The following is a 24,883-nucleotide window of genomic DNA, read 5'->3' as shown; positions in this document are numbered from 1 at the left end:
TTAGAAACCTTTTGTAGCAGGTTAACAAAGAGGTAGAAAGAGAAATAGGCCCTGTTTCTTAAGAGCAGTCAGGTTTTCAGAGCTGCTTTTGTATTTCTTGTCTGGTTTTATCTCTGTTGAAGGTTATCATGCACTAAACATCTGCAGAGTAAAAGTTCAGATAGACACCTGCCCTTATCACATGAAGGGGGTCCTCAAAGCACACCTAAACAGGGTTTTATCATTTACAAGGGTCCTCAAAAGAGTGCAAATTAACTTAATCATGTAAAAATCCAGGCACTCTTAAATAAATATGTTCTCTCTTACCTTGACAAATGTATGTAAACATGAAGCTCAAGAAGTTCAGGTCTCAGTATGAAATGATCAGTCTCTTAGGAATTTTGTGCTAGAAGAACGCAGTGTGGGCAGAGCTACCTCTCAGCCCCTGGGCTGTCTCTTTTTCTTCCCACGCCCAGGTCTGTCCTGCCCTATAAGAGACCTTGCATACCCCTAAGCGTCCACCCCAACCTGAACATCCAAATACCACAACCCCCTACTCACATAGAGTACCATCCATTGGTCATCACTCGGGCCTGGTGTTACATACACGAGTAAAGAGGTTATCCATTGCTTGACAGACACCAGGTGAAACTAGTGTAGTCCCAGCAACCAGCATGGGTCCATGAGACCAGCATATTTTGTGATTTAGGGTATCCAGAGTATGTTTTAGAAGGAATACTACAGGACCCAGGTGGGGACATCCTCTAAGTCCACCAATTCTTCACCCTCTAGAATTTAGGACTCTCCTTGCCTGGGTCTATGGGGGACACTGCCATTAAGTTTTGGCATCTCTTTAAAAAGATCTCAAATCCTTGACTCAAAAAGAAGCCATGACCTATTTGCAACATCATTTGCATGTGTGTTACCTCTTATTGAATGTCAGGCTGACCCTCAGCTGCTGTCTTCCTTGCTACTGGGTCCCTGACACAAAAGAAACCGCCAATTACACTTAGCTCCTTTCCCGAGAGATACCTCCCCTCTTTCTTCTGTCCTTTGCCCTCTCCTCTATTGGCTCTGAATGGGATCTTGGGATCTTGGTTACAGGTGCAAAGCAACACTGAGAAGGAAGAGAGTCACTGGCCAAGCACACCCAGACACCCCCACCTCTACCAGACGTTTGCTGGCAAAGAGTCAAAGGGTAAGTAAGCCTGTATCTCAGGAAGTGGTTCTCAAATCTGGCTGTACATTGTAATCAAGTGGGCAGATTTTTAAAAAATACCCATAATGAATGGTCCCATGCCCTGCAATTATAATTTAGATACTATAGCACAGAAACCAGTGATTGATTTTTTTAAAGCTCCCTAGGTGGTTCTATTATGGCTGGAAAAGTGCTTGTCTATATTAGGGCGCTCAGACTTCAACATGCATCAGAATCACTTGAAGGGCTTGTTAAAATACAAATGACCAGATCCTAGTTCCCAAAGTTTCTGCTTGAGCAGGTCTGGACAGGCCCCAAGATTTTTCATTCCTAACAATTTCTCAGGTAATGACAATGCTGGTCTGAGCACAGTCTGAACTACTGTTCAAGAGGAAGTTCTGTAAAACTTTAATATTCAAAGTGTAGTTTTCAGACCAGCAGCATTACCATCACTTAGGACTTTTGTTAGGACTATGGACTCAGACTCTAGCCCAGACCTAAGGAACCACAATTTTATCAAGATCCGTAGATTATGTAATTCATTTGCACATTGAATTTCAAGAGGCACTGTGTAATAAGTGAGGACCAACCATGACAATCCATATCTGAGCACCTGCTGTTAGCTATGTTCTAATCAACCTGCGTCATAGGATTCAGGGCAGACTCCTTAATGTATCTCACAACTCGGTTCAGTTAAACTCTGGGCTTCTTTCTACAACTAGGGTGTGACAAAATAGCTCTTCCTCCCCCTTCTAAAATAGGACAGTGGGGACCAGCAGTTAGCATAATGGCTATGTCGCTGAACTCCCATGTAGCCAATTGCGGTTCAAGTCCTGGACTCGGTGGCTTAAACTCACGCCACCGAGTCCAGGACTTGCGTGCATGCCCAAAATCCTGACAAGAGAATGGAGAAGGGATTGCAGAGTGGCCATCCCCCCTGGGGCGGAGGGGGGGGGTGATTTATCACTTTTTATCTTTCTGTCTCTCTCTGTCTTTCTGGCGAGCACACACACCCTATAGCAAAAACTTCTCCATAAAAAAAGAGGACAGTGGATTTGACATAGATAATGATTGCAGCTAACAACATTTCTTTCTTCCAGATATGATTTTTTTTTGTATTAACTCTGTCAGTTATACCTTACACCTACAAACAATTTGGTCCAAAATTTATTGTTTAAATTAAGTGGAAATTAGTCCCCTGTAGTTTTAATCATCTATCTACTAGGACTACAAAGAAAACAGCATTAGGGATGGTGGATTTTTTTTTTTTTACATGGTAGTAAGGAATGAAATCTTTCTTTAATTAGGTAAATGACCATTACTTAGATTGTCCTTCATTTTTAATACCTTGATAATATTCACTATACTTTCTAACCTAGTAAGGTTTTTGGTTGATAATCCAAAATTTCAATGTTAACTTGCCCAGAGACACAGAGATCTTTACAATTCTAAATTTTAAAATTCTAATTCTCTGTTATTTTAGGGTCCTAATCATTTCTTTCTCTCTTTCTTGTTACTCTTTGAGTACGTAGATTGTATGTACACACTTGGTCACTCACAAAAGAGGCAAATATCAGAAGGCAGCAATATATTGCATGGAGTTTTAAAAACTTTAAGATGGTTGCTATTTCCAGTATGGTATATAAAACTCTGGATGTCACCACTCCATTCAAACAGTAAGTAAAAGCTAAAGAAACTGAACAATCAACAGCTCTTCTTAAACCCATCAGAGTCATGGGTCATAAGGCAAACCATTGTTTCTAATTGGAGAAATAAGGAAATGCAGAGAAGTACGACTTGCCAAAACAGAAACCCCGAAGTACCAACCTCCCTAGGAAACAGGGCCAAAGTAAAGAAACTTGAACTATACCTAATTACCAGTTTGAGAAATGAAAACTCCAAGGGGATCCAGTCACCTGGGACCCTCATACTTTTCTAAGTTTATCTCAAAAGCTCAACTAGGTTCTTACAGTAAACATGGAGAAAAAACCCCTAGAGTTTTTCCAACAGGGGAGGGGGATAAAGAAACCATTTTAAAACATGCCAGAGTACTCTGTTCTTTTTAATAAGGTCTGCCCTTAGAAAAAACTTGTTACCCAGAGCCAGTCCTCCTGGGGTTTTATCAGAGACTAAGTGACCTAGGGAAAAGAAAATAACCTAAATCCAACCTACCCCAGCTAACCTATTTCACTGAAGGGGAGACGGAATTGAGAAGCATGTGACCGTCTTAATCCAGAGATACAGGCTCAGTAAAAGATCAAGACCTAATCATAGGACTATAGAAGATTTCTCTTCTCCCAACAGTTCACCAAGTGTGCAATGTCTACTTTTCAACAAAGAAATTACAAAGCTCACTACAAAGAAACACAACACAGTTTGAAGAGACAGAGAAAACATCAGAACCAGGTTCAGATATGAGAAGGATATTAGCATGATTAACCTGAAAATTTAAAGCAACCATAATTAAAATGCTAAGGGCTTTCATAGGTAAAGTAAACAACATGCAAGAGCAAATGGGCAATGTAAGTAGAGAAATAGAAATCCTAAAAAGAATAAAGCAAAAATGCTAGAGAGGGGAACCAGCAGATGGCGTAATGATTACGTTGCTGGACTCCCACATAGTGGACTGTAGTTCGAGTCTTGGACCTGGTGGCTTAAACTCATGCCGGACGCATATGCGTGCGTGCCCAAGATCCTGAGAGGAGAATGGAAGAGAAGGGATTGCAGCATGGCCATCCCCCCAGGGGGTGATTTCTCACTTTCTGTCTCTTTGTCTCTGTCTTTACTGCGAGCCCACGTGCCCTATAGCAAAAATCTCTCTTAAAAAAAATTTCTAGAGATCAAAAGAATTGTAATGAGTGAGGAAACTGAGGTACAGAGAGGTTATTTACTGACAAGACGAACAGCTAGTGTTGAGGCCAGGATTCTAACCAGACAATCCAGCACTCATGACCTTTCCACTTCTGCTTAGACCCATTTTGGAGATCACAAATCTCTAAAATCTGGGGAAACGCATGTTCGCATGTTCTTCTGCTGACTGTGGAGCAATGGGTGTTATTCCAGCAGTGAGTGAACTTGTCATTGTAGTGACTTTTTCCATTTCTTTTTTCAAATTCCAAGCACATTTCCAGTCACCATTTTTACACATCTGTATAGATGTCCCTGACATTCAGGAGCAGCCATTTGCCACAGTGTATAATTCACTCACTCAGTCACTCACTGACTGGACCCTCTCCCTGCAGGAAGCATGCCGGAGAGGGTATTGGAGATACAGTTGTTTACAGTAAGCAAAGAAACCATTTCCTGGAATTCACCCAATAGAATTAATTGTAAATCTCTTAAGACCTGTGTAGTGTTTGTTCTTTTAAAATATATATGTTATTTATTTCTATGAGAAAGAGTACAGGAGAGAGAGCACAGAGAGATATTTTAACAGTGCTTCACCATTGCAATCTTCTGCCCTTACCTCTCAGTTAGCTAGGATTATAGGCACGTATCACCATGTTTGGTTGTCTAAGTAGGTCCGGATACAAACCCAGGCCTCCCAAGTGTCTCCAGCCTTAAACAGTGGTGTCTGACTATTTGTGCTGCTATGCCTGAACCTGTTAGTTCTTTTAAGGTTTTCCAGATATATTAGTTGTCTAGTGCTACCTAACAGTCACCAAAATGTAGCAGTTTTAAAGGAAGAATTAGTTCTCATTTTTCTGTGGTTTGACTGGTAGGTTATCCTGTTGTCTCACCTAAGTTTGTTTACGTAGCTGCATTTGACTGGCTGCAGAATTGGAAGGTCAAAAATGGGCTCACAGGCCAGCTGGTGGCATGGTGTTAAAAACTGGGTCCCACATGACCAACTGCACAGTTCAGTCCTGTACCTGGCAGTTCGAAAACCACACCAGGCATGTGTGCATGCATGCCCCCAATCCCAAGAAAATAGAGAAGGGAGGGTATGGGATTCTCTCTCTCTCTCTCTCGTCTCTCTCTCTCTCTCGTCTCTTTCTCTGGTAAACACGTACACCCTATAGCAAAACGGTTTTTTAAAAAAACAGGCTCACACACATCTGAGATCTTGGTGCTGAGTGTCAGCTAAGTGCTCTTTCCAATGGGGTACCATGGGAAACATTACCTAGCCTGCTTTTCTTACATGGAAGTTGGAGAAAAGCCTTAATACTTCTTTTCAAGATATATGGGATGTTTTGTAAAGTTCCCTCTGCCACTAGTACTGATGAACACAAATCACAAAGACAAAGTAAACTTAAAGGAAAGAAAAACAGACTTCTTTGTCATTGAGTGGCAATGTCACATTGCAAAAAAGGCATGTAGGATGAGAGGGTTTGGGCCATCTTTATATACAGTTTATCATGATGATTCTGGTGCACCATGAGGGTTAAATGGTTCAAACTCACCCATGGTATATACACTTTGAAAAGGAAATTAACTGCTAGTCTCATCAAATACAAGCGGAAAATGTCTAGTATATACTCCCCTGCTAAGTTTCCTCGCTAAGAATTGAATTTAGTCTAAAATAACAAAGCTTTGTTAAGTGTTATGTGTCCAGCAGATGGCAGCCTTGCACAAGAAAAAAAAAATGCCTCTAAGCAGACTGAGCAATCTATACAATGCACTGGTTCTCAACTTTGGCTAAATGTCAGTTGCCAAAAAATTATAATTGAATTGCTAGAGAGAAAGTACCGCTAGGAGTTGTATATTCAAGTAACTAGATTTCATTTTTTGTTGAGAAACTTTTTCACTCTGCCTTTTCCAGACCTAATTATCTTAGAGATTAATGATTTTCCATTATAATGTAGTATCCAGTCTCAGGTGTTAATTTACTTTTTGTTGTCAGAAGTAGAGTGGTATGAGTTTAAGTAAGAAGTAATGACAGCACTCTGCTAGCCACTGTGTAGGGTTATACAATCTGTGCATTTCCAAACACACTCTGCTTGGTAGGCAATAGGGGTTGGAATCAGTATTACCGAGCTTACCATTCAAAAAGTCAAAGGATGTTTTCTTTTTTGTTTTTTTGTTTTTGTTTTTGTTTTTATAGAGGGATTTTCCCTATAGAGTATGTGTGCTCACCAGAGAGACAGAAAGCGAGGTATCATCTCCTCAAGAGTGATAACCATGCCACAGTCCTTTCTCCTCCAGTCTCCTCCCATGATTTTGGGCATGCACCTGGCATCAGTTTTAAACTGCCAGGTCTGGGACTTGAACCATGGTCAAATGTGGGAGTCCAGAGACTTAACTGCTGGCCCAGAAAGGATTTTTTTTTCTAAGAGAAATTTCCTTTTTTATTTTCTAATACATTATAATTAGCATATAATTAGCATAAGGACACCTGTCTCTCAGAAAAGAACCTTGCCTCCAGCCAAGAGCTTCCTTTCCTCTTGACCTTTCCATTTTGTTTCTGCCAGGGTGAAGAGCTTAGTCCTTCAAGTCCCTGGAAGGGTGAATCTCATTTTTTCTCATAATTTCCAACATGTTCAAGTATTTCAAATTGATAACCCATTTTATTGGTACCTTGTTGCTGAAATGTAAATCATTTGTCTTTTATCGCATTTATAAGAGACAAGGCCCATGGAAAATTTTTTCCAATTTTTTAATTACTATAATAATTGTCATATTTGTATGGATACAATGTGACTTTCCAGTATAAGAATACAACGTGTAATGATTCATTCAGGATAATTAGCATGTCCATCATTTCTACTATTTGTCATTACTTATGTAGGAACATTCAACACCCTCCCATTCGGTTACTTTGAGATACACAGCAAGTTGTTACTATGTAGATTCTTCCCACTGTATTTTATAACACCTGAAATTGGCCTATCTATCTGCACTTTCATTTTCATTCATCAGAATCCCTCTATTCCCAACCCCGCATCCTTCATAGCCTCGAGCAGTCATTCTTTTTCCCTTTGTACCTATAACATTTCTTTCTTCCAATTTTCACATATTAGGGAAAACATGTGTGTTTCTTTCTGTGCCTGTCTTATTTCATTTATCATAATGTCCTCCAGGTTCATCCATTTAACATTAAGTGATTGATGATAAATCTTTTTTCAACAAAAAGATTTTGTTCTTTTTAATAGCTAAATCATATTCCATTGTATGTGTACATATATAAATATATATCAGTATGTAGAGAGATATACATATGTATGTAAATATTAGGTTGTCAGGAGAGTCATGATGCATTTTTCTGTTTTTCTATGCAAAAAAAAATGCATCATATCTTTCCAGACAACCGTGTGTGTGTGTGTGTGTGTGTGTGTGTGTTTGTGTGTGTGTGTATATATATCAGATTTTTTTTAATCTACTTGTCAGTTGCTAGACAATTGCTTCCATATCTTGGCTATTTATGAATAGTGCTGCAATAAACATTGTGGCAAAGATATATTTAGTACATAGTGGGGTTTTTTAATTTTTGTTTGTTTGTTTTCCATTTGTTTTTTGTTTGTTTGTTTTGTTTTTTGTTTTTTTGTTTTTTTACCTTTTGCTCCTTAATAGTGGGATTGCTGGGTCATATGGAAGTTCTATTTTTTGTTTTTTTGAGGAATCTTCATACCATTTTCCATAATGGCTGTACTAACTTACAGTCTCACGAATAGTATAAAAAAAAGCCCCTTTCTCTGCATCATCACCAGCATTATTATTTTTTGTCTTATTGATAATAGCCATTCTAACAGGGTGAGGTCATATCTCATGATGGCTTTTATATACATTTCCATAATGATTAGTGATGTTAAGCATTTTTTCATATGCTCATCAGTCATTTGTATGTCTTCTTTTGAGAACTGTTTATCAGGTCATTTGCCAATTTTTAATTGAGTTATTCAGCTTTTTGCAATTGAGTCATTTGATTTCCTTCTATGCTTTAGTTAAAAATCACTTGTCAGATGGATAGTATGGAAATATTTTCTCCTATTCTGTGGGTCATCCTTTCATTCTGTTGATTTTCTTTTCCTTTGTTTTGCAGAAGCTTTGGGTTTTATGTAATTCCGTTTGTCTATGTTTGCTTTTGTGACCTATGCTTTTGAGGTTTTTATTTATGAACTCTTTGTCAGTATCAATGTCCTGAAGTGTTTTTCCTATGTTTCTTTCTGGCATCTATTTATTTCAGATTTTATGTTTAAGCCTTTAATTGACTGGGATTTGATTTTTGTGTATGGTGAGAGATACAGGTCTAATTTGACTCTTCTGCATATGATGTCCAGTTTTCCAGCACCATTTATTAAAGAGACTGTCTTTTCCCCAATGGATGTTCTTGGCACCTTTGTCTGAAATCAATTGACTGTATATATGTGGACTTATTTCTTATTTCTCTACTCTGTTTTTTTGGTCCATGTGCCTGTTCCTTTGCAAAATCATGCTTTTTTGTTACTATGGCTACATAGTATATTTTGAAATCTAGTAGTAAGTTGTCTACAGCTTCATTCTTTTAGCTCTGGATTGTTTTGACTATTCAGGGTCTTTGTTATCCCATACAAATTGTATGACTGCTTTCTGTTTTTCTATGAAGAATGTCATAGGTAATTGATTGGTATTGTACTGACTCTATATATTGTTTTTGGTAGCTTGGGACTTTAACAATATTGATTCTTCCAACACACGAACACGGGATGTCTTTCCACTTTTGTGTGTCTTCTTCAATTATTTTCATCAGTGAGTTAAGGCATTCATTATAGAGACCTTTTACTCTCTTCACTAGGTATTTTATCTTCCTTATAGTTATTGTAAATGTGATTGTGTTTTTGTATGTTGATTTTATAACCTGAAACTTTACTGAATTTGTTTATCAATTCCAGCAGTTTTTTATGGTATCTGTAGTGTTTTCTACATAACATTATTTTGTGGCAAAGAAGAATAATTTAACTTCCTTCTTTCCAACTTAGATCCCTTTCTTCTTTCTCTTGTCTTAGCACTTTGGCTAGGTCTTTCTGTATTACATTGGCTAAGAGTGGCGAAAGAGGACATCCTTGTCTTTTTTCAGTTCTTAAAGGGAATACTTTCAGCTTTTCCCTATTCATTAAATGCTATCTGTGAGTTTGCCATATATGATCTTTATTGTGTTCTGGTACATTCTTTCTATACTTAATTAATCAATCAATTAATCAATCGATTTTTTTGTTCTTTTGTTTGTTTTTGTTTTATAGGTTTTCTTTTTTTTCTGTAGGATGTGTGCACTCACCAGAGAGAGACATAGTAAGAGAGAAAGTGAGAAAACACCTCCCAGAGGTGATGGTCACATCGCGATACCTTCTCCTTCACTCTCTCCTCAGGATGTTGGGCACACATGCATACATGCCCAGCATGGTTTTCAAGCCACTGGATCTGGGACTCAAATTGCATAGTCAGCCATGTGGAATCCAGCCTCCTTAACGTTCATGCTACCTGCTGGCCTGACCATTTTTATCTTAAGAGGATGTAGTATTTTGTTGAATGCTTTCTTGTATCTATTGAGATGATCATATGATTTCTGTCCTTTATTTTTTTTTTATGGTGTATCACATTTACAGATTTGTCTATGTTAAACCATTCTTGCATCCCTAGTGTAAAACTCATTTGGTCATTGCTTTTGGTAGCATAGACTTTTTAACAATGTTGTTAAAGATTATTTAACATCAATCTATTTGACATACTATTGGAATTGATTTGTTAGTATTATGTTTAGGAGTTTTGCATGTATTTTCATCAAGGATGTTGGTCTTTAGTATTCCTTTTTGTTGTGTCTGTCTGGTTTTGGTCTTTTTAAAAAGATCCATTTATTTCCATTCATTCACTGTACATCAACACAATATACAAAATGAGATTTTTCTATCCAGAATACACTGTATATTGACTCAATCGAGGATATTACATATGTTATCGTCAACAAATAATTTTCCATTTCTTGTTTCTTATAAATTTTGGTTTTTTCCCCCTCCTTGATTCCCTACCTCTCACCCTCTGCCATTTCTCACCCTCCTCCCACACTCTCTGGTATCTACAGATGTCCATGCCTTCTTTTATTTATTTATTTTTTTGGTCACATTTTATTGATTCACTAAAGACTTTAATTAATCTAAAACCTTTCAATAGCAAGCAAGCTGATATATACATATCTGTGAACCCATATCTGACTTTAGGCACAAACCTCGGTGAGTAAAGTGAACATACTATAAAGTAGCACCTCACTGGGGCTGTATAGCTTACTGCAGCCATTAAATAGGTATTTTTAATGCACTTTTTAATTTTAAGAAAAACAGTTTTAGTTTTAATAGATCAAAATAAAAAAATGCTAAGAAAATTTTGCTGAAGACTTAAAACCAGGAAAAAGATTAGGAATCAGTTCAAACAATAGATGAAACTATCAACAGTTCAAGAGAAAACAAAAATCCTTAAATCTATCTGAAAAACAAAGCACAGAAGAAAATCAGTAATATTTTAGTCGAAAGTCATAAAATTCTATTTCACCAGTTCAGTCTCTTGTAATTAATCTCTCTTCTATTGATTTTGTTTTTATTTTGGCATATAGTTGTTCGTAATTATCTCTAATTATATTTTGTATTTCTGTGGTACCAGTTGTAATGTTCCTTTCTTGTTTCTTATTTTATTTATCTAAGTCTCTTTCTCTTTTTCTTAGTCTAAGTAACAGTTGATCAATTTTTTATATTATCTTTCAAAAAAACTTTTCGTTTTATTGATTTTTTTGTACTGCCTTTTGGTCTCAAGTTGATTTCTTCTTTGATCTTTAATTCTTTTCTTTTGCCAATTTTGAGAGTAGTTTGTTCTTGATTTTCTAAATCCTTGGGATTATTTATTAAACTGTTTGTTTGAATCATTTCTCTCTCTCTCTCATCTTCCTTAACCCAGTAGTTAGTCGAGAATGTATAATTAAATTTCCACGTATTATTATGTTCTCCAATGTTTCATTGGTTTTATTATTATTATTATTCATAATAGAGCATGTGCTTGAAGAAGAGGGAGAGAAGGAGAGAGAAGCACCCTTCCTGTACAGGGCTCATTCACACTGTAATCTCCTCCCTCCAGTACGCCAACCTGTCAGGATCAAGGGCATGTATGCATTACCTGGACTTTCTTCAGGCTAACCAGACCAAGGACTTGAACTGCAGTCATTGTGTGGCTTTCATCTCTTCAGTTTGGTATGCTACCAACTGTACTATAAAGGCTGAACCTTCAGTGTTTCTTTTCTTAATGACTTCTAATTTTATTCCATAATGATCAGCTAAGTTACTCAATATAATTTCTGTTTTTTTTTTTTTTTTTTTTTTTTAGAGATTTTCACTGTAGGGCGCGTGCTCTCACCAGACAGACAGAGAGAGACATAGAGACAGAAAGCGAGAAATCACCCCCCAGGGGGGATGGTCACACCGCAATCCCTTCTCCTCCATTCTCCTCTCGGGATCCTGGGCACGCACGCACACGCGCCCGGCGTGAGTTTCAAGCCACCGGGTCCGGGACACGAACTGCAGTCGACTACATGGAAGTCCAGCGACATAGCCATTACGCTAACTGCTGGTTCCCAATATAATTTCTGTTTTAAAATATTGTTTTTGTTGTTGTTGCCTAACATATGATCTATCCTGGGAAATTATCTCTTTGCTTATGAGATGAATGTGAATCCTTTCTGGATGAATATTCTGAAAATATCTGTTAGATCCACTTGGCTTGTAATACAATTTAAGTATAATGTATCTTTGATGATTTTCTATCTAAAAGATCTGTCCAATTCTGACAGTGGGGTGTGAAATTTCCTACTATTATTGTATTGGAACTTATCTCTCACTTTAGCTCTACTAAGTATTGTATAAATTCAGGTGCTTTCACATTGAGTGTATATATATATTCACAATTGTTATGTCTTCTTGCTGGACAAACTTCTTTATTATTATATAATGACCTTCTTTATCACTTCTTCAATTTTTGAATTAAAATATGTCTTATCCAGGGGTCAGCAGCTGGCCTTATGATTAAGTCCATGTGCTGGACCACCACATGGCTGATCACAATTCAAGTAACAGACTTGGTGACTTGAGAATGACTCCAGACGCATGTGTGCATGTGCACAAAATCCCAAGAGGAGAATGGAAAAGGGATTGCAGCATGGCCATCCCACCTGAGGGGTGATTTCTCATTTCACTTTCCTTTCTCTCTCTCTCTCTCTCTCTCTCTCTCTCTCTCTCTCTCTCTTCTCTCTGTCTCTCACAAGCAAGTGAAAAATCTTTAAAAAAAAAAAAGTCTATTTTATCTGTTACCAGTATTACAAATCCTGCTCACTTTTGGCTTCTCTTTACATGAAATACCTCTCTCCATGCCTTCACTTTCAGTCTATGTATGTGTTTGTTTATTTATTTATTTGTTTGTTTGTTTAATTGCCAGAGGATGTATGTACTCACTAGAGAAAGAGAAACAGAGGGAAATCACCCCTTAACAGGATATGGTCATACCACAATCCTTTTTTCTCCACTTCACCAACCTGTCAGAGAGAGAAAAAGACAGAGATAGTGCAAAGGATAGTGAGAAATTGCCCTCCAGAGGGATGGCCATGCCACAATCTCCTCTCCTCCATTCTCCTCCTGGGATCATGGGCATGCACACACACATGCCCAGCATGATTTTCAAGCCACTGGGTCCAGGACTCAAACCACAGTCAGCCATGTGGGAGTCTAGAGATGTGACCACTACACCATCTGCTGGTCCCATATTGAGGGTTCTTATAGATAGAACTTACTCCTTTTATTTTGTTAGGTGTGTTCTGGTTGTTTTGTGTATTTTTTTTGTTCCCTTTTTCCTCTTATATTGTCTATTATTGCAGTCTGGAAATTTATTATGGCAAAGGGGTTTGATTCCTTTCTATTTCTAATTTTTATGTCTAGTCTACTGCATATGTGGTATTTTTGTGTTTTTTAATGTTTGCAAGTTATTGTCTTTTTATTCCCATATGTAAGATCTTATTAAGGATCTCATGTAAGGCTGATCCAGTAAAAGTGAACCCCCTCAGTTTTTGCTTATCTGAAGAAGACTTTATTTCTCCTTCTGTTCTAAAAGATAGTTTTGCTTGGTATATAATTCTTGGTTGGCAGGTGCCCCTCTTCCCCATTGAGTATTTTGAATATAACATCTAATTCTCTTCAGGCTTGTTGGTTTCTACTGAGAAATCCCCTGTTAGTCAGGTGGGTTTTTCTATTATATATAAGTTGATGTTTTTCTCTTGCTTTTTCAAAATTCCTTATCTTTGACTTTCAACATTTTTATTATATGCCTTGATGAGGATTTATTTGTGTTAAATTTGACCGGAAATCTCTAAACATCTTCTATCTATATGTCATCTATAGATCTATTATCTTTTTCAATACTTTCAGTTGTTATTAAGTAATGATATTTAAAGCTTTTAATTATTATTTATTGAATAAGTTTTAGTTTCTAGCTTTGTCTCTTCTTCTGGAACTCCTATGATGTGAATATTTAATTGATAGTATTCTATCAATTCTGTAGACTGTTTTCATTCTTTTTCATTTAGAGATAGACCACATAGTAGATTGCCTTGTTAGACAGAAAACTGGTTAACATTCAATGACATCATAAACTGGCATTACTGGTTCCCACTGGACAGAATTAATTTGCATCTTTACCCAACATAAATATGTATGGTAGCCTCTTCTACAGAGTTGTAAAATAGCCCAATAAATAGAATGTCAAGATCAACAGTATACTGAGAAAACATATGGTAATCTCGTTCGCCTATTTTCAAGTTTGGAACAATTTGGTGAGTTCAGATTTGTACATTGTAAGTTTGATGTACTTCTGAAATACTATTACAGGGAGGTCCAAAAGATCCCTGTACATATTTAATAAGACAGCAGCAATATGTTTGAATTTGATGAGAGAGCTTTTTGGAGTTTGAGGCTTACTTATGTATAGTAGGTGAAGGTAAGAGAAAAGATAGGTCACCCAGGGAAACTACGAAGTATCAGAAGCTGAAGTAAAAACCAAACTCTTAGAAACATTAATATTTAAAGATGGATCAAGAATAAGATGTTGGGAACCAGCAGTTAGCGTAATGGCTATGTCGCTGGACTCCCACGTAGTCGACCGTGGTTTGCATCCCGGACCCGGTGGCTTAAAACTCACGCCGGGCGCGTGTGCATGCATGCCCAGGATCCCGAGAGGAGAATGGAGGAGAAGGGATTGCGGCGTGACCATCCCCCCTGGGGGGTGATTTCTCACTTTCTGTCTCTATGTCTTTCTCTGTCTGTCTGGCGAGCGCATGCGCCCTATAGTGAAAACCTCTCAAAAAAGAAAAGAATAAGATGTTCATAAAGGAGTAGCCATATTGATTGGAAAAAAAAAAAAGGTTTACAAATAGAAGCCAAGTGATGTCTGTTTCAAGAAGGAGATTACAGACCAGCCGTGGAGACACAGCAGTAACACAATGCTCTGTGATTCAGAAGCTCTACAGGAGAGTCCTGTGTTCTGAAGGTCTCCCTATACATGCCGAGTATGCACGGGCCTGTGATCCTGGCTGACTGAGGACTGGGGTAATTCATGGTAGGATGCCTCTCTCTACTTCTTTGTCTGTCTTATGGAAGAAATTATGTAAATAAATCAAAAGAGGAAGAGTGTAGTCTTCATAATATGTGCCAAAAAATATCCAGATGGAAAAAGAATGTGAAGACACGTGGATTTGCAGCTTGATTATGATCAGTCACCTTGGCAAGACTATTTTTATTTGTGTGACAGGGCATTAAAATATGAATGTAAAAAGAAAATAAGAAAGGGAAAAAAGAAAGTAGGTAAAGGGGTGGAGAGACTCTAGGGAGTGTTTTTGTGCTTTTGTATTATTTTTCCCCTGGGGTAGGGAGAATTTAAGCCAATATGTTTTCTGAAGGGGAAGAATTAATAGAATGGGACCAGCCACAAACAAGGAAGAAAGTGATAATGATGATAAAGGTCACTGGAGAAATGGGATGGGTTGACATCTAAAGCACTGTTGGAAGGTACAGCCATGAAGAAATTGTACAGATCTTTGTTCAAAATTAAAGGAAAGGAAAAAATGATAGCTGTGAGTATAATTTTATTGGTCATCTGGAGAAAAAGATCAAAGAAATGTCTGCTTATTGGGTTCTCTATTTTTTCTAAGGAGTCATCACTATAAAGTATGGGACAGGGAATCCAAGGACAGGAAGTATCTAAGATTAAAAGTGCAGACATTGGGGACCAGAAGATATCGTAATGGCTACATCAATGGACTCCCATGTAGTCGACCGTGGTTTGAGTCCTGGACCCAGTGGCTTAAACTCACGCCAGGTGCAGGGGGTAATTTCTCGCTTTCCGTCTCTCTGTCTCTCTCTGTCTTTCAGATGAGTTCATGTGCCCTATAACAAAACCTTCCCTCCCCCCCCCCAAAAAAAATGAAAAAAGTGCAGACATTGAAGGCCAGCAGGTGGCATAGTGGTTGTGGCACTGGACTCCCATATGGTCAACCGCTATTCAAGTCCAAGACTCAGTGACTTGAAACTCACACTGGGTGCATATGTGTGTGTGCTCAAAATCCCGAGAGGAGAATGGAAGAGAAGGGATTACACTGTGGCCATCCCCCTTGAGGGTGATTTCTTACTTTCTCTCTTTTTGTCTGTCTTCAGAGAGCACACATGCTCTATAGCAAAGATCTCTCTCTAAAAAGGAAAAGTACAAATGTTGAAAGATCTGAAGATATGATAGTAGGGAGGGTAAGTGTAGATACCAGAGACTATAAAGAAAGGTAGTAAATGGCAGAGGGTAGGTAAGAGGGCACTTAACAGAAAAAGAATGTAAAACTCTCTGTTGAAAATTATGCATATGGGGACCAGCAGTTAGCGTAATGGCTATGTCACTGGACTCCTGTGTAGTTGACCGCTTTGTGGGCTGGAGGCTGAATTATCAGTATAAAATCTTCATTTCATTTTTCCCTGCAATCACTAGTTCTCAGGAGCCTTGAAGGTATCTTCTGAGGCCTGCTCCCTTGCCTCTCCTGGGTTGGGAGGAGGAGAGGAAATTCGAGATAGGGCCATTTAACTATACCAGTTGGTATTTAAAACTATACAAAGAGGGGTCAGCAGATGGCATCATGGTTACTTCATTGGACTTTCACATAGTCAACCGCAGTTCGCGTCTTGGACCCATTCGCTTAAAACTCACGCCGGGCGCGTATGCGTGCGTGCCCAAGATCCCGAGAGGAGAATGGAGGAGAAGGGATTGCAGCATGACCATCCCGTCTGGGAGGGTGATTTCTTGCTTTCTATCTCTCTGTCTGTCTCTGTCTGTCTGGTGAGTGCACACGCCCTATAGCAAAAACCTCTCAAAAAAAAAAAAAACTCTTTATATATATCATGCATTTGGCAATATACCTGAGTTGATTATCATGCATCACATGTATATGTTGAAAAACTATAATGTGCACTATAGAGATGTATGATGATGGAGTGTAAATTAAAAGTTTTTGAAAATTAAAAAAAGATTTGAAAACACATTGGACGCATGTGCCTACATCCCCCAAATCCCAACAGAATGGAGAAATAGAGGAGAAGGGGTTGCAGCATGCTCACACTCCTTTGAGGAATGCTTTCTCTACCTCCTTCACTCTCTGTCTCACTCTCTCTCTCATGGAGAAAAGAAAGAATATTTTCAAAAATAAAGTAATAAGAAGAAAATACAGTTACGGCACTGTGCAGTACATTTACAGTAGTGTTTTAATATATTTATTGAAAAAATCCCATATATATGGACTCCAATTAAAATCCATGTTGTTCAAGAATCAACAGTAGGGACTACCAGATGGCATAATGGTTACATTGCTGGATTCTCACCTACTGCAGTTCAAGTCCTGGACTCAGTGGCTCAAACTCACGCTGGGCGTATGTGCATGTGTGCGTGCACGCCCAAAATCCCTAGAGGAGAATGGGGGATAAGGGATTATGGCATGGCCATCCCTCCTGGGGGGAGGAATGATTTCTCACTTTCTCTGACTTTCTCAGTCTCTCTGCTGAATGTATATACACATCCTATAGCAAAAATCTCTCTCAAAAAAATACAAAAATCAAAAGTAAATAATTTTATAAATATGAAAAATATACTTTTACATGCAAATGTATACTTCTATAAGTTCTAAGGAATAAGACATGATTTTTATCCTTTTTTATATTTAATATATTTTATTTTATTTTAATTTCTTCTATACATTCAATCACTATACATCACTTAGCTTGTAAAGTGAATTTTCCAACATGAATACATTTCACAACAGCCCAACTGTGGATATTATACACATTACCATCCATAGATAATAAAATGCATGATGTTTTACCTTTTCACTCCCTTGCAGGTTTTCTCCACCACCACAACAGCAATTGCTCTGACAGCAGTGGCTTCATAGAAGAGCCTAATTCCCACCTCTTCTCACAGGAAATTACATTGCCCTCAACCTCCAGCTCCTGTTTCTTGACTCTCCAAACCCCTGAATGCAGTAGGAGAAAAGAAACATGGTACACTGGAAAGACAAGACTGAGAGGCTTTGAGTATACATCCTAATGGCGTCACAGACTGTAAGCACGAGAAAGACATTAGGCACATCATTTCACTTCTCTACCATGTGGATATTTGAATGCATGATATGGATGGTGGTAAACTGGACAGACATTTCATTTTCTCCCAAGTTTTAATATCAGCCAGGACGCATAAGGTATTTAATTGTTTTTAAGTTTGGGGAACAAGGGTTGATACTGGAATGTTCTCAGTAGTCTCAAGGTAAGAGAGGAAGGACAAATTGCACTTTTTAGCTCTAAATCTCTGGTGCAACCATTGGTGGAATTCCTTCAACTTACATCATGTGCTCCTAATTAAATTCCAGAAAATCTTCCACAATACCAGAGTCTTGAAGCCTTCCCCCTAAACCAAACTTCTCTCTCTACCTAACATTTTGTATCTTCATTAAAAAAAGAGATAAGTGGGATTCAAAGTACCCCTTTTGGCTATGACAAAATAATTACAATATTTTATGGGACCAACAGATGGCATAATGGTTACGTCACTGGATTCCCACATAGTTGACCACAGGTATAGTTCTGGATCCAGCAGCTTAAAATTCACATGGGGCATGTGTACATGCATGCCTGGAATCTCAAGAAGAGAATGGAGAAGGGATGTGCATGTGCATGATCATCTCCTCTGGGATTGGGGGTGATTTCTCGCTTTCCATCTATCTCTCTCTGTCTCTACAGCAAGTGCACATGCCCTATAGCAAAAATCTCGCTTTAAAAAATTGTGGTGTTTCTGCCAGCAGAAAATAATACAAATAAAATATGTTTTAAATTGTGGCATATTTGTAAAGGACGTTAACAGCCGTGGTTTGCTTTGGAGAGGATGTTTTACTAGCAAACGACTTGAGCACATCCAGTGTTGTGTTGGGCAGTACATGGTACAGAGGATTTAGGACACATTTCTCCTTCTTGAAACTGTTAGTAACATGGAAGAGGTAAGATACACCCATTTCCGGTAATGTATTAATTTGTTGCCTGATAAATTGCAAGACAACAAAAACCAAAAGAGAGAGATTTGAGAAAATGTGAAGGAAATGTAAAACAAAACAAACGAGCAAAATAAATAAATAAAATGAAATAAAATAAATAAAACACCAGAAATAAGTAGACAGAAGTTGATTTTATTCTGATACCATTGCTAGCAACAGGGGAGATACCTAGCTAAGCAGAGACAACAAGCTGGAGAGTTTTTAAGAGCTGTGGTAGGAGGAAATTTTAGACCATCTGTGTTTACTAACTACCCTTACCCAAAATAAAAATGAAGATTCTTCTATCTTCATGGAAGGACATAGTTTTACAACTTGGAGAGAGTACCCCCACCCACTCTCTCATTCTTCTCTTCCACAGAAACTGAGACTGGGGCATTATCTTCCTTAATGTTTACATCTCAAATAAATTGTTCATAAGTCATGGAGAAAGACATTCCTGGATATAAAAATGAAAAAAGCCTGAAAGCAGATTAATATCTCAGAGAGTCAGAGACAGGACTTAAAATAAATTTTCTAACATAAGTGCTCTAAGAGGGCTCAGGGTTCTAGAATAAGGAAGAAACCTGTGTGGCCAAACTAAGGGCCACATTAAGGCCTTCTTGGTCACAAGAAAGAAGAATCTGACATTATTTCATCTACACAGCCTGAAAACCCAACAGTACATTTGATCCCATCTTGTTACAGAAATGTGTTGGGGCTATGGAATGAGATAATCCCCACATTCAGTTTCAAGCTATTTCTAGATATAGAGTTGGTAGCTGAAGGCATCTAGGAGTTTGTCAAGGTGGGGATCATATTCTGGAGGCAGGGCAAGGTCAAAATAACCTCCTCTGTTCCCTAGGGCTCTCTCTGTCTCTGGCATCCCATGACACACAGCATATGAAAACTAATGGATGGGTCCCACACAGGTGATCCCAGGGAGAGAAGGAAAAATAATGCACCCTGCTCTTCCACACACATGCTCCAACAAGCAAATTGCAAAGAACTGAGGTGATGAGTCCTAATCTTTTTCCTGAGTTTCTATCATTAGCTCTGAGAGCAAAGGGTTCCTTTGTCCTTCATGTCCAGCATCTGCCTCATCTCTGCCTCCTCCCGTTGGCTACCAAGGAGCCCTGGCTCCTCTGCCAACCCTCCTAGCTCCCAGCTGTAGGAGATCCTGAGGTCATAAGGGCTGGTGGGTCAGAACTCTAAGAGATGATTGTCCCCGGACCATCCACAGTTTCAGTGTACCTTTGATTTTCAAGACAGAAGCCAGGCTGATGGCAGAAAGCCCACATTGTCAGGAAAAATGGAATGGGCAGTGATCTGGTAGTTCCTTACTGTAAGTGGAATTCAACCACTGCCATCTCGGTAACACTCCAACATCCAGGCTGTAACTTGTTCTCGAGCTGTCTGGTCCATCAAACTGAGGTGGTATAACCCTGTGAGCCTAGCAGGGCAAGAGTTAGTATCTCTACTTTCAGTAGGAAAACTGAAACTTGAGAATCATAAATTATCATGGTTTCAAAGGATAAGAACAGTTATCTGAGTGTAAAGAAATAATAGACCATAAGAAATTAATGTGAGCAGGATCACATGCTGGTAGTCGGGACTAGAACCTACTGCCCTTGAGTAGGGCACTTGGTTTCTATTACATCAATTCTCTGCACTGTCCAAGCATTTTTTCCCAACCCCCAATCATCCCTTCAGCACTGATTTATTCTTGCCATGACCCCACACACATTCCCACCGTTATCCTGCATCACCTGGGAAGCTCGGTGAAAGGAAGAGAAATCAGTCTGGGACATAATAGCCCCCTTCCAGAAAATAGGCTAGAGTGCATAATTGATCACCAAATACAGAGTGACAAGCATGTATGCATATTGGAGTTCTTAATGGAGATCTAAGGGGAGGCCAGGAAAACTAGGATCTTCACAGGGAGCTGGTTTAAAGGAAAGTAACATGGGCTAAGGGCTGGGAATGAGGGGAGGTTTTTAGGGGATTCCTTTCCTGAACTACAAAAAGGCCTGTGGAAGCTGCTGGGTGAAAGAGGACTGTGGGAGCTGCTGAAATGAAGAGAAAAGGATCAAAGGCCCAAAGGTGACTGGAAGGGGGCATAGGCTTCCCGAGTTGCTAAAATACAAGAATTAGATAGGTAATCATCTCCAGCTCTCATATCTTTCTCTTCTTAGATTCACAAATAGCTCAAGAGTGTAGTGAAGATTTGACCCCTAAACCTTAGGGCTCTAAATTCATAGAAACAAATGTGTTTAATTTTATCATTCACAGTCAGCTATTTGATTTAGGCAAGGTGTTTAATCTCCCTAAATTCTCAATTATAACACAAAGATATTGGGAGGGTGATCCACATGGGAAGGTTCTGAGTTAATGTCCAGAGACATCCCTAAACACCCCAGGCACCTGCAGCCAATGAACAAGAGCTGGGTGAAGTGGGCAGTAAATCACATCATGAAGACCTTATGAGGTGCCTCTTAGTTTCTTTGTCTCTCTCTCTCTCACTCATGGAAGAAAGAAAGAAAAATATTTTAATTAGTTAATTAAAGCATAATATAAAGATGCAGATTTCTACACCATCTACTATGTTGGGTACAAGCAAATTAAATAATAGCACAGAAGTATTTTTAATATAGCAAGGCTTATTCTAGAAAGGGTTCAGATGAGACAGAAGCCCTGATACATAGCATTTATGTCAGTAAAGAGGCACGACTGGAATCTAGTCATTCACTAGCTGTGTGACTTGAGGTAAGTTACTCAAACTTTCTGTGCTTGAGATTCTTTATTAGTAAAGTGTGAGTAGTGTCAAATTAAAAATTGCATTGGGCAAAGTTAAATGGGCAAAGAAGGCTTTACTTATGGTGACTGAAATAGGGGAGAAATCAGATTTAAGTCTAAATTCAATTCTGCTGAAGTAGGATGTGATAAGGCTTTTGAGGACTGGAGCAAGCTAGGAAAAGAACTGGAGGCAGGACCAGCAGATGGTGTAATAATTATGTCACTGGTCTCCCACATAGTTGACAACAGTTCGATGCCTGGATCCGGCAGCTTAAAACTCACACTGGGAATGTGTGTGTGTGTCCCCAAGATCCTGATAGGAAAATGGAGGAAAGGGGATTGCAGTGTTGCCATCCCCCTGGGGATGATTTCTCTCTTTCTGTCTCTGTCTCTCCAGTGAGTGAATGTGCTCTGTAGCAAAGATTGTTCTCTCAAAAAAAAAAAAAAAGTAAAAGAACTGAAGGGAAGGTCAGTAGTTGTTTGTGACTGCTAACTGGCTTCATCCAAAGGAAAAATAAACGTCTTACATCTTTTTATTTTTTTTAATTTTTACCAGAGGATATGTGTACTCACTGGAGAGAGAAAGACAGAGGGAAAATGAGAACACACTCCCTATCTCTGGTCATATTGGAATCCTTTCTCCTCCATTTCGTTCAGGATTTTGGGCATACACACACACACACACACACACACACACACACACACACACACGAGTTTTCTCAAGCCACTGAGTTCAGGATTCAAACAGCATAGTCAAGCATTTGGGACCTAGCCACGTTAACCACCATGCCACCAGCTGGTCCAACTCCTTGCACCTTTATGACAGAAAGCAGTGGTATACTTTGGAGCCAGGCCCTACCGAAGATTAGACTCTTACTGTTGGGACTATGCAGTCAACACAGGCTGGGTATAAATGAGCTACCTCCCATGCCTAAAGGAAGGACTGGGCTGGGAAGAAACTGAGCAAGGTCAACAGTTTACGAGTTCCAATTCTCCACTGTGTTGCTGTTCTGACCTGCACTCAATTTCTCAGCCATGGGCCTTATTGTCATTAAGGTACCCCGGTACCCCATAAGGGCAAAATAACACCCCCAGCCTTACTGAAACTTTTACAGTAAAACCAACTAATAATCCTAAAAAGAATGCAGACTCCTAAAGTGGCTGCGAGCGGGAATTGAGACTCACTCCACCTGCCTGGAAAATAACAAAGAATGCTGAAGCTCCTCTCAGAGCAGTCAAGCTGCTCACAAGACCACATTCCTTTCCAATGTAGACATTAGACTCACCCTCTTAGCTGTGGATTACCCCAGAGATAATATAGGTATTCCACTTTAGTACATATTAATCGTATCTTTACTTAACCAGACAGGATTTCTATCTAGGCCTTTGTAACTGGCAATCTGCTTCCACCCGAGCCTGAGGCTGAAGTTCTCAAGCTAGCCTGGGGCTCAAGTTCTCAGGCTGGTCTGAGACTGAAGTTATCAAGCTGGCCTGGGACTGAGGTTATTAAGATTCCTGGGAACCCCCTCATCCAAAAGACCCTTCCTGGTAATCAAGATCTAAGGAGAAAATGCACCAGACAAATGGACTTCCTCATTCTAAGGATTATGACTATTTATACCTAAACAAAACAGACATCATGTTTTATGATTATTGTTCCTATGTTTTGAATGCTTTACCTTTTAGAGTAAAATCTTTTACTTACTTCCCCTCACCCATCCTACTCCTGTAAAACTCCTTCAATAATAAATACATATGTCTCCTAGCCATTGAGGCTGCAGTCTTGAGCTTGTTCTGACTGTAGTCAGCTGAGAACATGCTGAGGGGCATCGAGGTCTCAGTCTGATTTTTGTTCACCCGTGTTGCCTTCTTGTGTACGAGCCTCAACCCACCCCAGCTGGAGCAGGGCTTCCGGCATCTTACTGTCCCACAGAAACTGGAAGATAAGCGTGCTGTATAGCTTTTGATGATTCATTTAAAAGAGATGGCTCCCAGGGCCTTGAGCTGTAAAATTTTCCTACACCTGAAAATTGTTAAAGCACTGGGAAGAGACTTACACCTCAGAGTCAGAGACAGAATTTACAACAAGTTTTCAAAAGAAAAGACTCTAAGAAAAGGGAGGTTAGAAACCTAGAAGCAGGAAGAAGTCTGCCTAACATTTAGTCAAATTGGGGGTAATGTTTATTTTATCTTGTTCAACAATAATAATCACTTTATTAGGTTGTTGTGAGAATATACTATTCTATGTAAAAACTGAAGAATTGTTTTTAAGCATTCGAGAAGAGTTTTCAACTATCAATGTTATAATCTTTCAAATTTCTTTCATTTCAGAAGTTCTTTGATTCTTAAGAACATACTGCCTTAAGACCAGCAGTTAGCATAATGACTATGTTGCTGAACTTCCATGTAGTCGACCATGGTTCGAGTCCCGGACCAGGTAGCTTAAACTCATGCCAGGTGCATGTGCACCCATACCCAACATTCCGAGAGGAGAATGGAAGAGAAGGGATTGCGGCGTGGCCATCCCCCGTGGGGGGGGTTGATTTCTCACTTTCTGTCTCTCTGTCTCTCTGGTAAGCACATGCACCCTATAGCAAAAAAAAAAAAAGAACATATTGCCTTTAGTACAGAAAAACAATTATTTTCTTATTAAATGACTACAGGTCACACATAATCAAGACCTATTATTTAGGTTTTAGGAATTTGAGATCTATAATTACCTAGACATCAGTTTTTATTCTTAAAAAACTTTCCAAGATAAGTTTTCAGTCTTAAGATGGCCTTAGGGGCTGTTCGGGGCTGTTCTAACACATGCACAGCCCTCAGAGGTTCAGATAATAAAAATCGACTTTCGAGTCTTCAGAAACTGTGTTAGTCTATTCATGCTACTATAACAAAACACCCACGACTGGATAATTTATAAAGAACAGAAATTTATTCCTCACAGTTCTGGAGGCTGGAAAGTTCAAGATCAAGGCACCCAGAGGTTCATGGTCTGATGAGGGCCTTGTCTCTCTGCTGTTGAGATGAGACCTTGTTGCCACATTCTCTGGAGAAAAATGCTGTATCTTCACATGGTGGAAAGACAGAAGGGTAAAAAAGGGTGATGAGTTCCCTCATAAGTGACCATAATCTCATTCAAGAGACCTCAGCCCTTGTTACATAATCACTTCTTAAAAGGCCCCTCTTTTTTTTAATACTATCACAATAGTGATTAAGTTTCAACATACCAATTTGGAGGTGACTCAGTCAGGCTATAGAGGGAAGCAAACCAAATTAATGACATGAATCTTCCGGGATTGGGGTAAGTTGATATTTGGTGCTTGCCAAGATCTAAACCAAACTGACTATTGTATCTCTGCTGATCA

At 38.9% G+C, this 24,883-nt stretch overlaps 1 protein-coding gene across 3 annotated transcripts in view; it reads left to right on the top strand.

The window, feature by feature from the left end:
• TESPA1 (thymocyte expressed, positive selection associated 1) overlaps positions 1-18,310 on the top strand; it is a 44,481-nt gene extending 26,171 nt beyond the window's left edge. For 2 of the 3 annotated variants that reach the window (XM_027768533.1, XM_027768532.1), the window contains exons 10-11: positions 1,084-1,177; positions 17,541-18,310. In XM_027768533.1, coding sequence (XP_027624334.1) covers positions 1,084-1,177; positions 17,541-17,746 — 300 coding nt within the window. In that variant the 3' untranslated portion in view covers positions 17,747-18,310. The remainder of the gene's footprint in view (positions 1-1,083; positions 1,178-17,540) is intronic. The other variant, XM_027768534.1, reaches the window with a different exon arrangement.
• The last annotated feature ends 6,573 nt before the right edge of the window (positions 18,311-24,883 follow it).

This window comes from Tupaia chinensis, unplaced genomic scaffold, assembly GCF_000334495.1.
Source record: "Tupaia chinensis unplaced genomic scaffold, TupChi_1.0 Scaffold146740_1, whole genome shotgun sequence".
Taxonomy (NCBI): Eukaryota; Metazoa; Chordata; class Mammalia; order Scandentia; family Tupaiidae; genus Tupaia; species Tupaia belangeri.
Note: the sequence above shows the minus strand (reverse complement) of the source record. Positions and strands in the feature narration are given on the sequence as shown.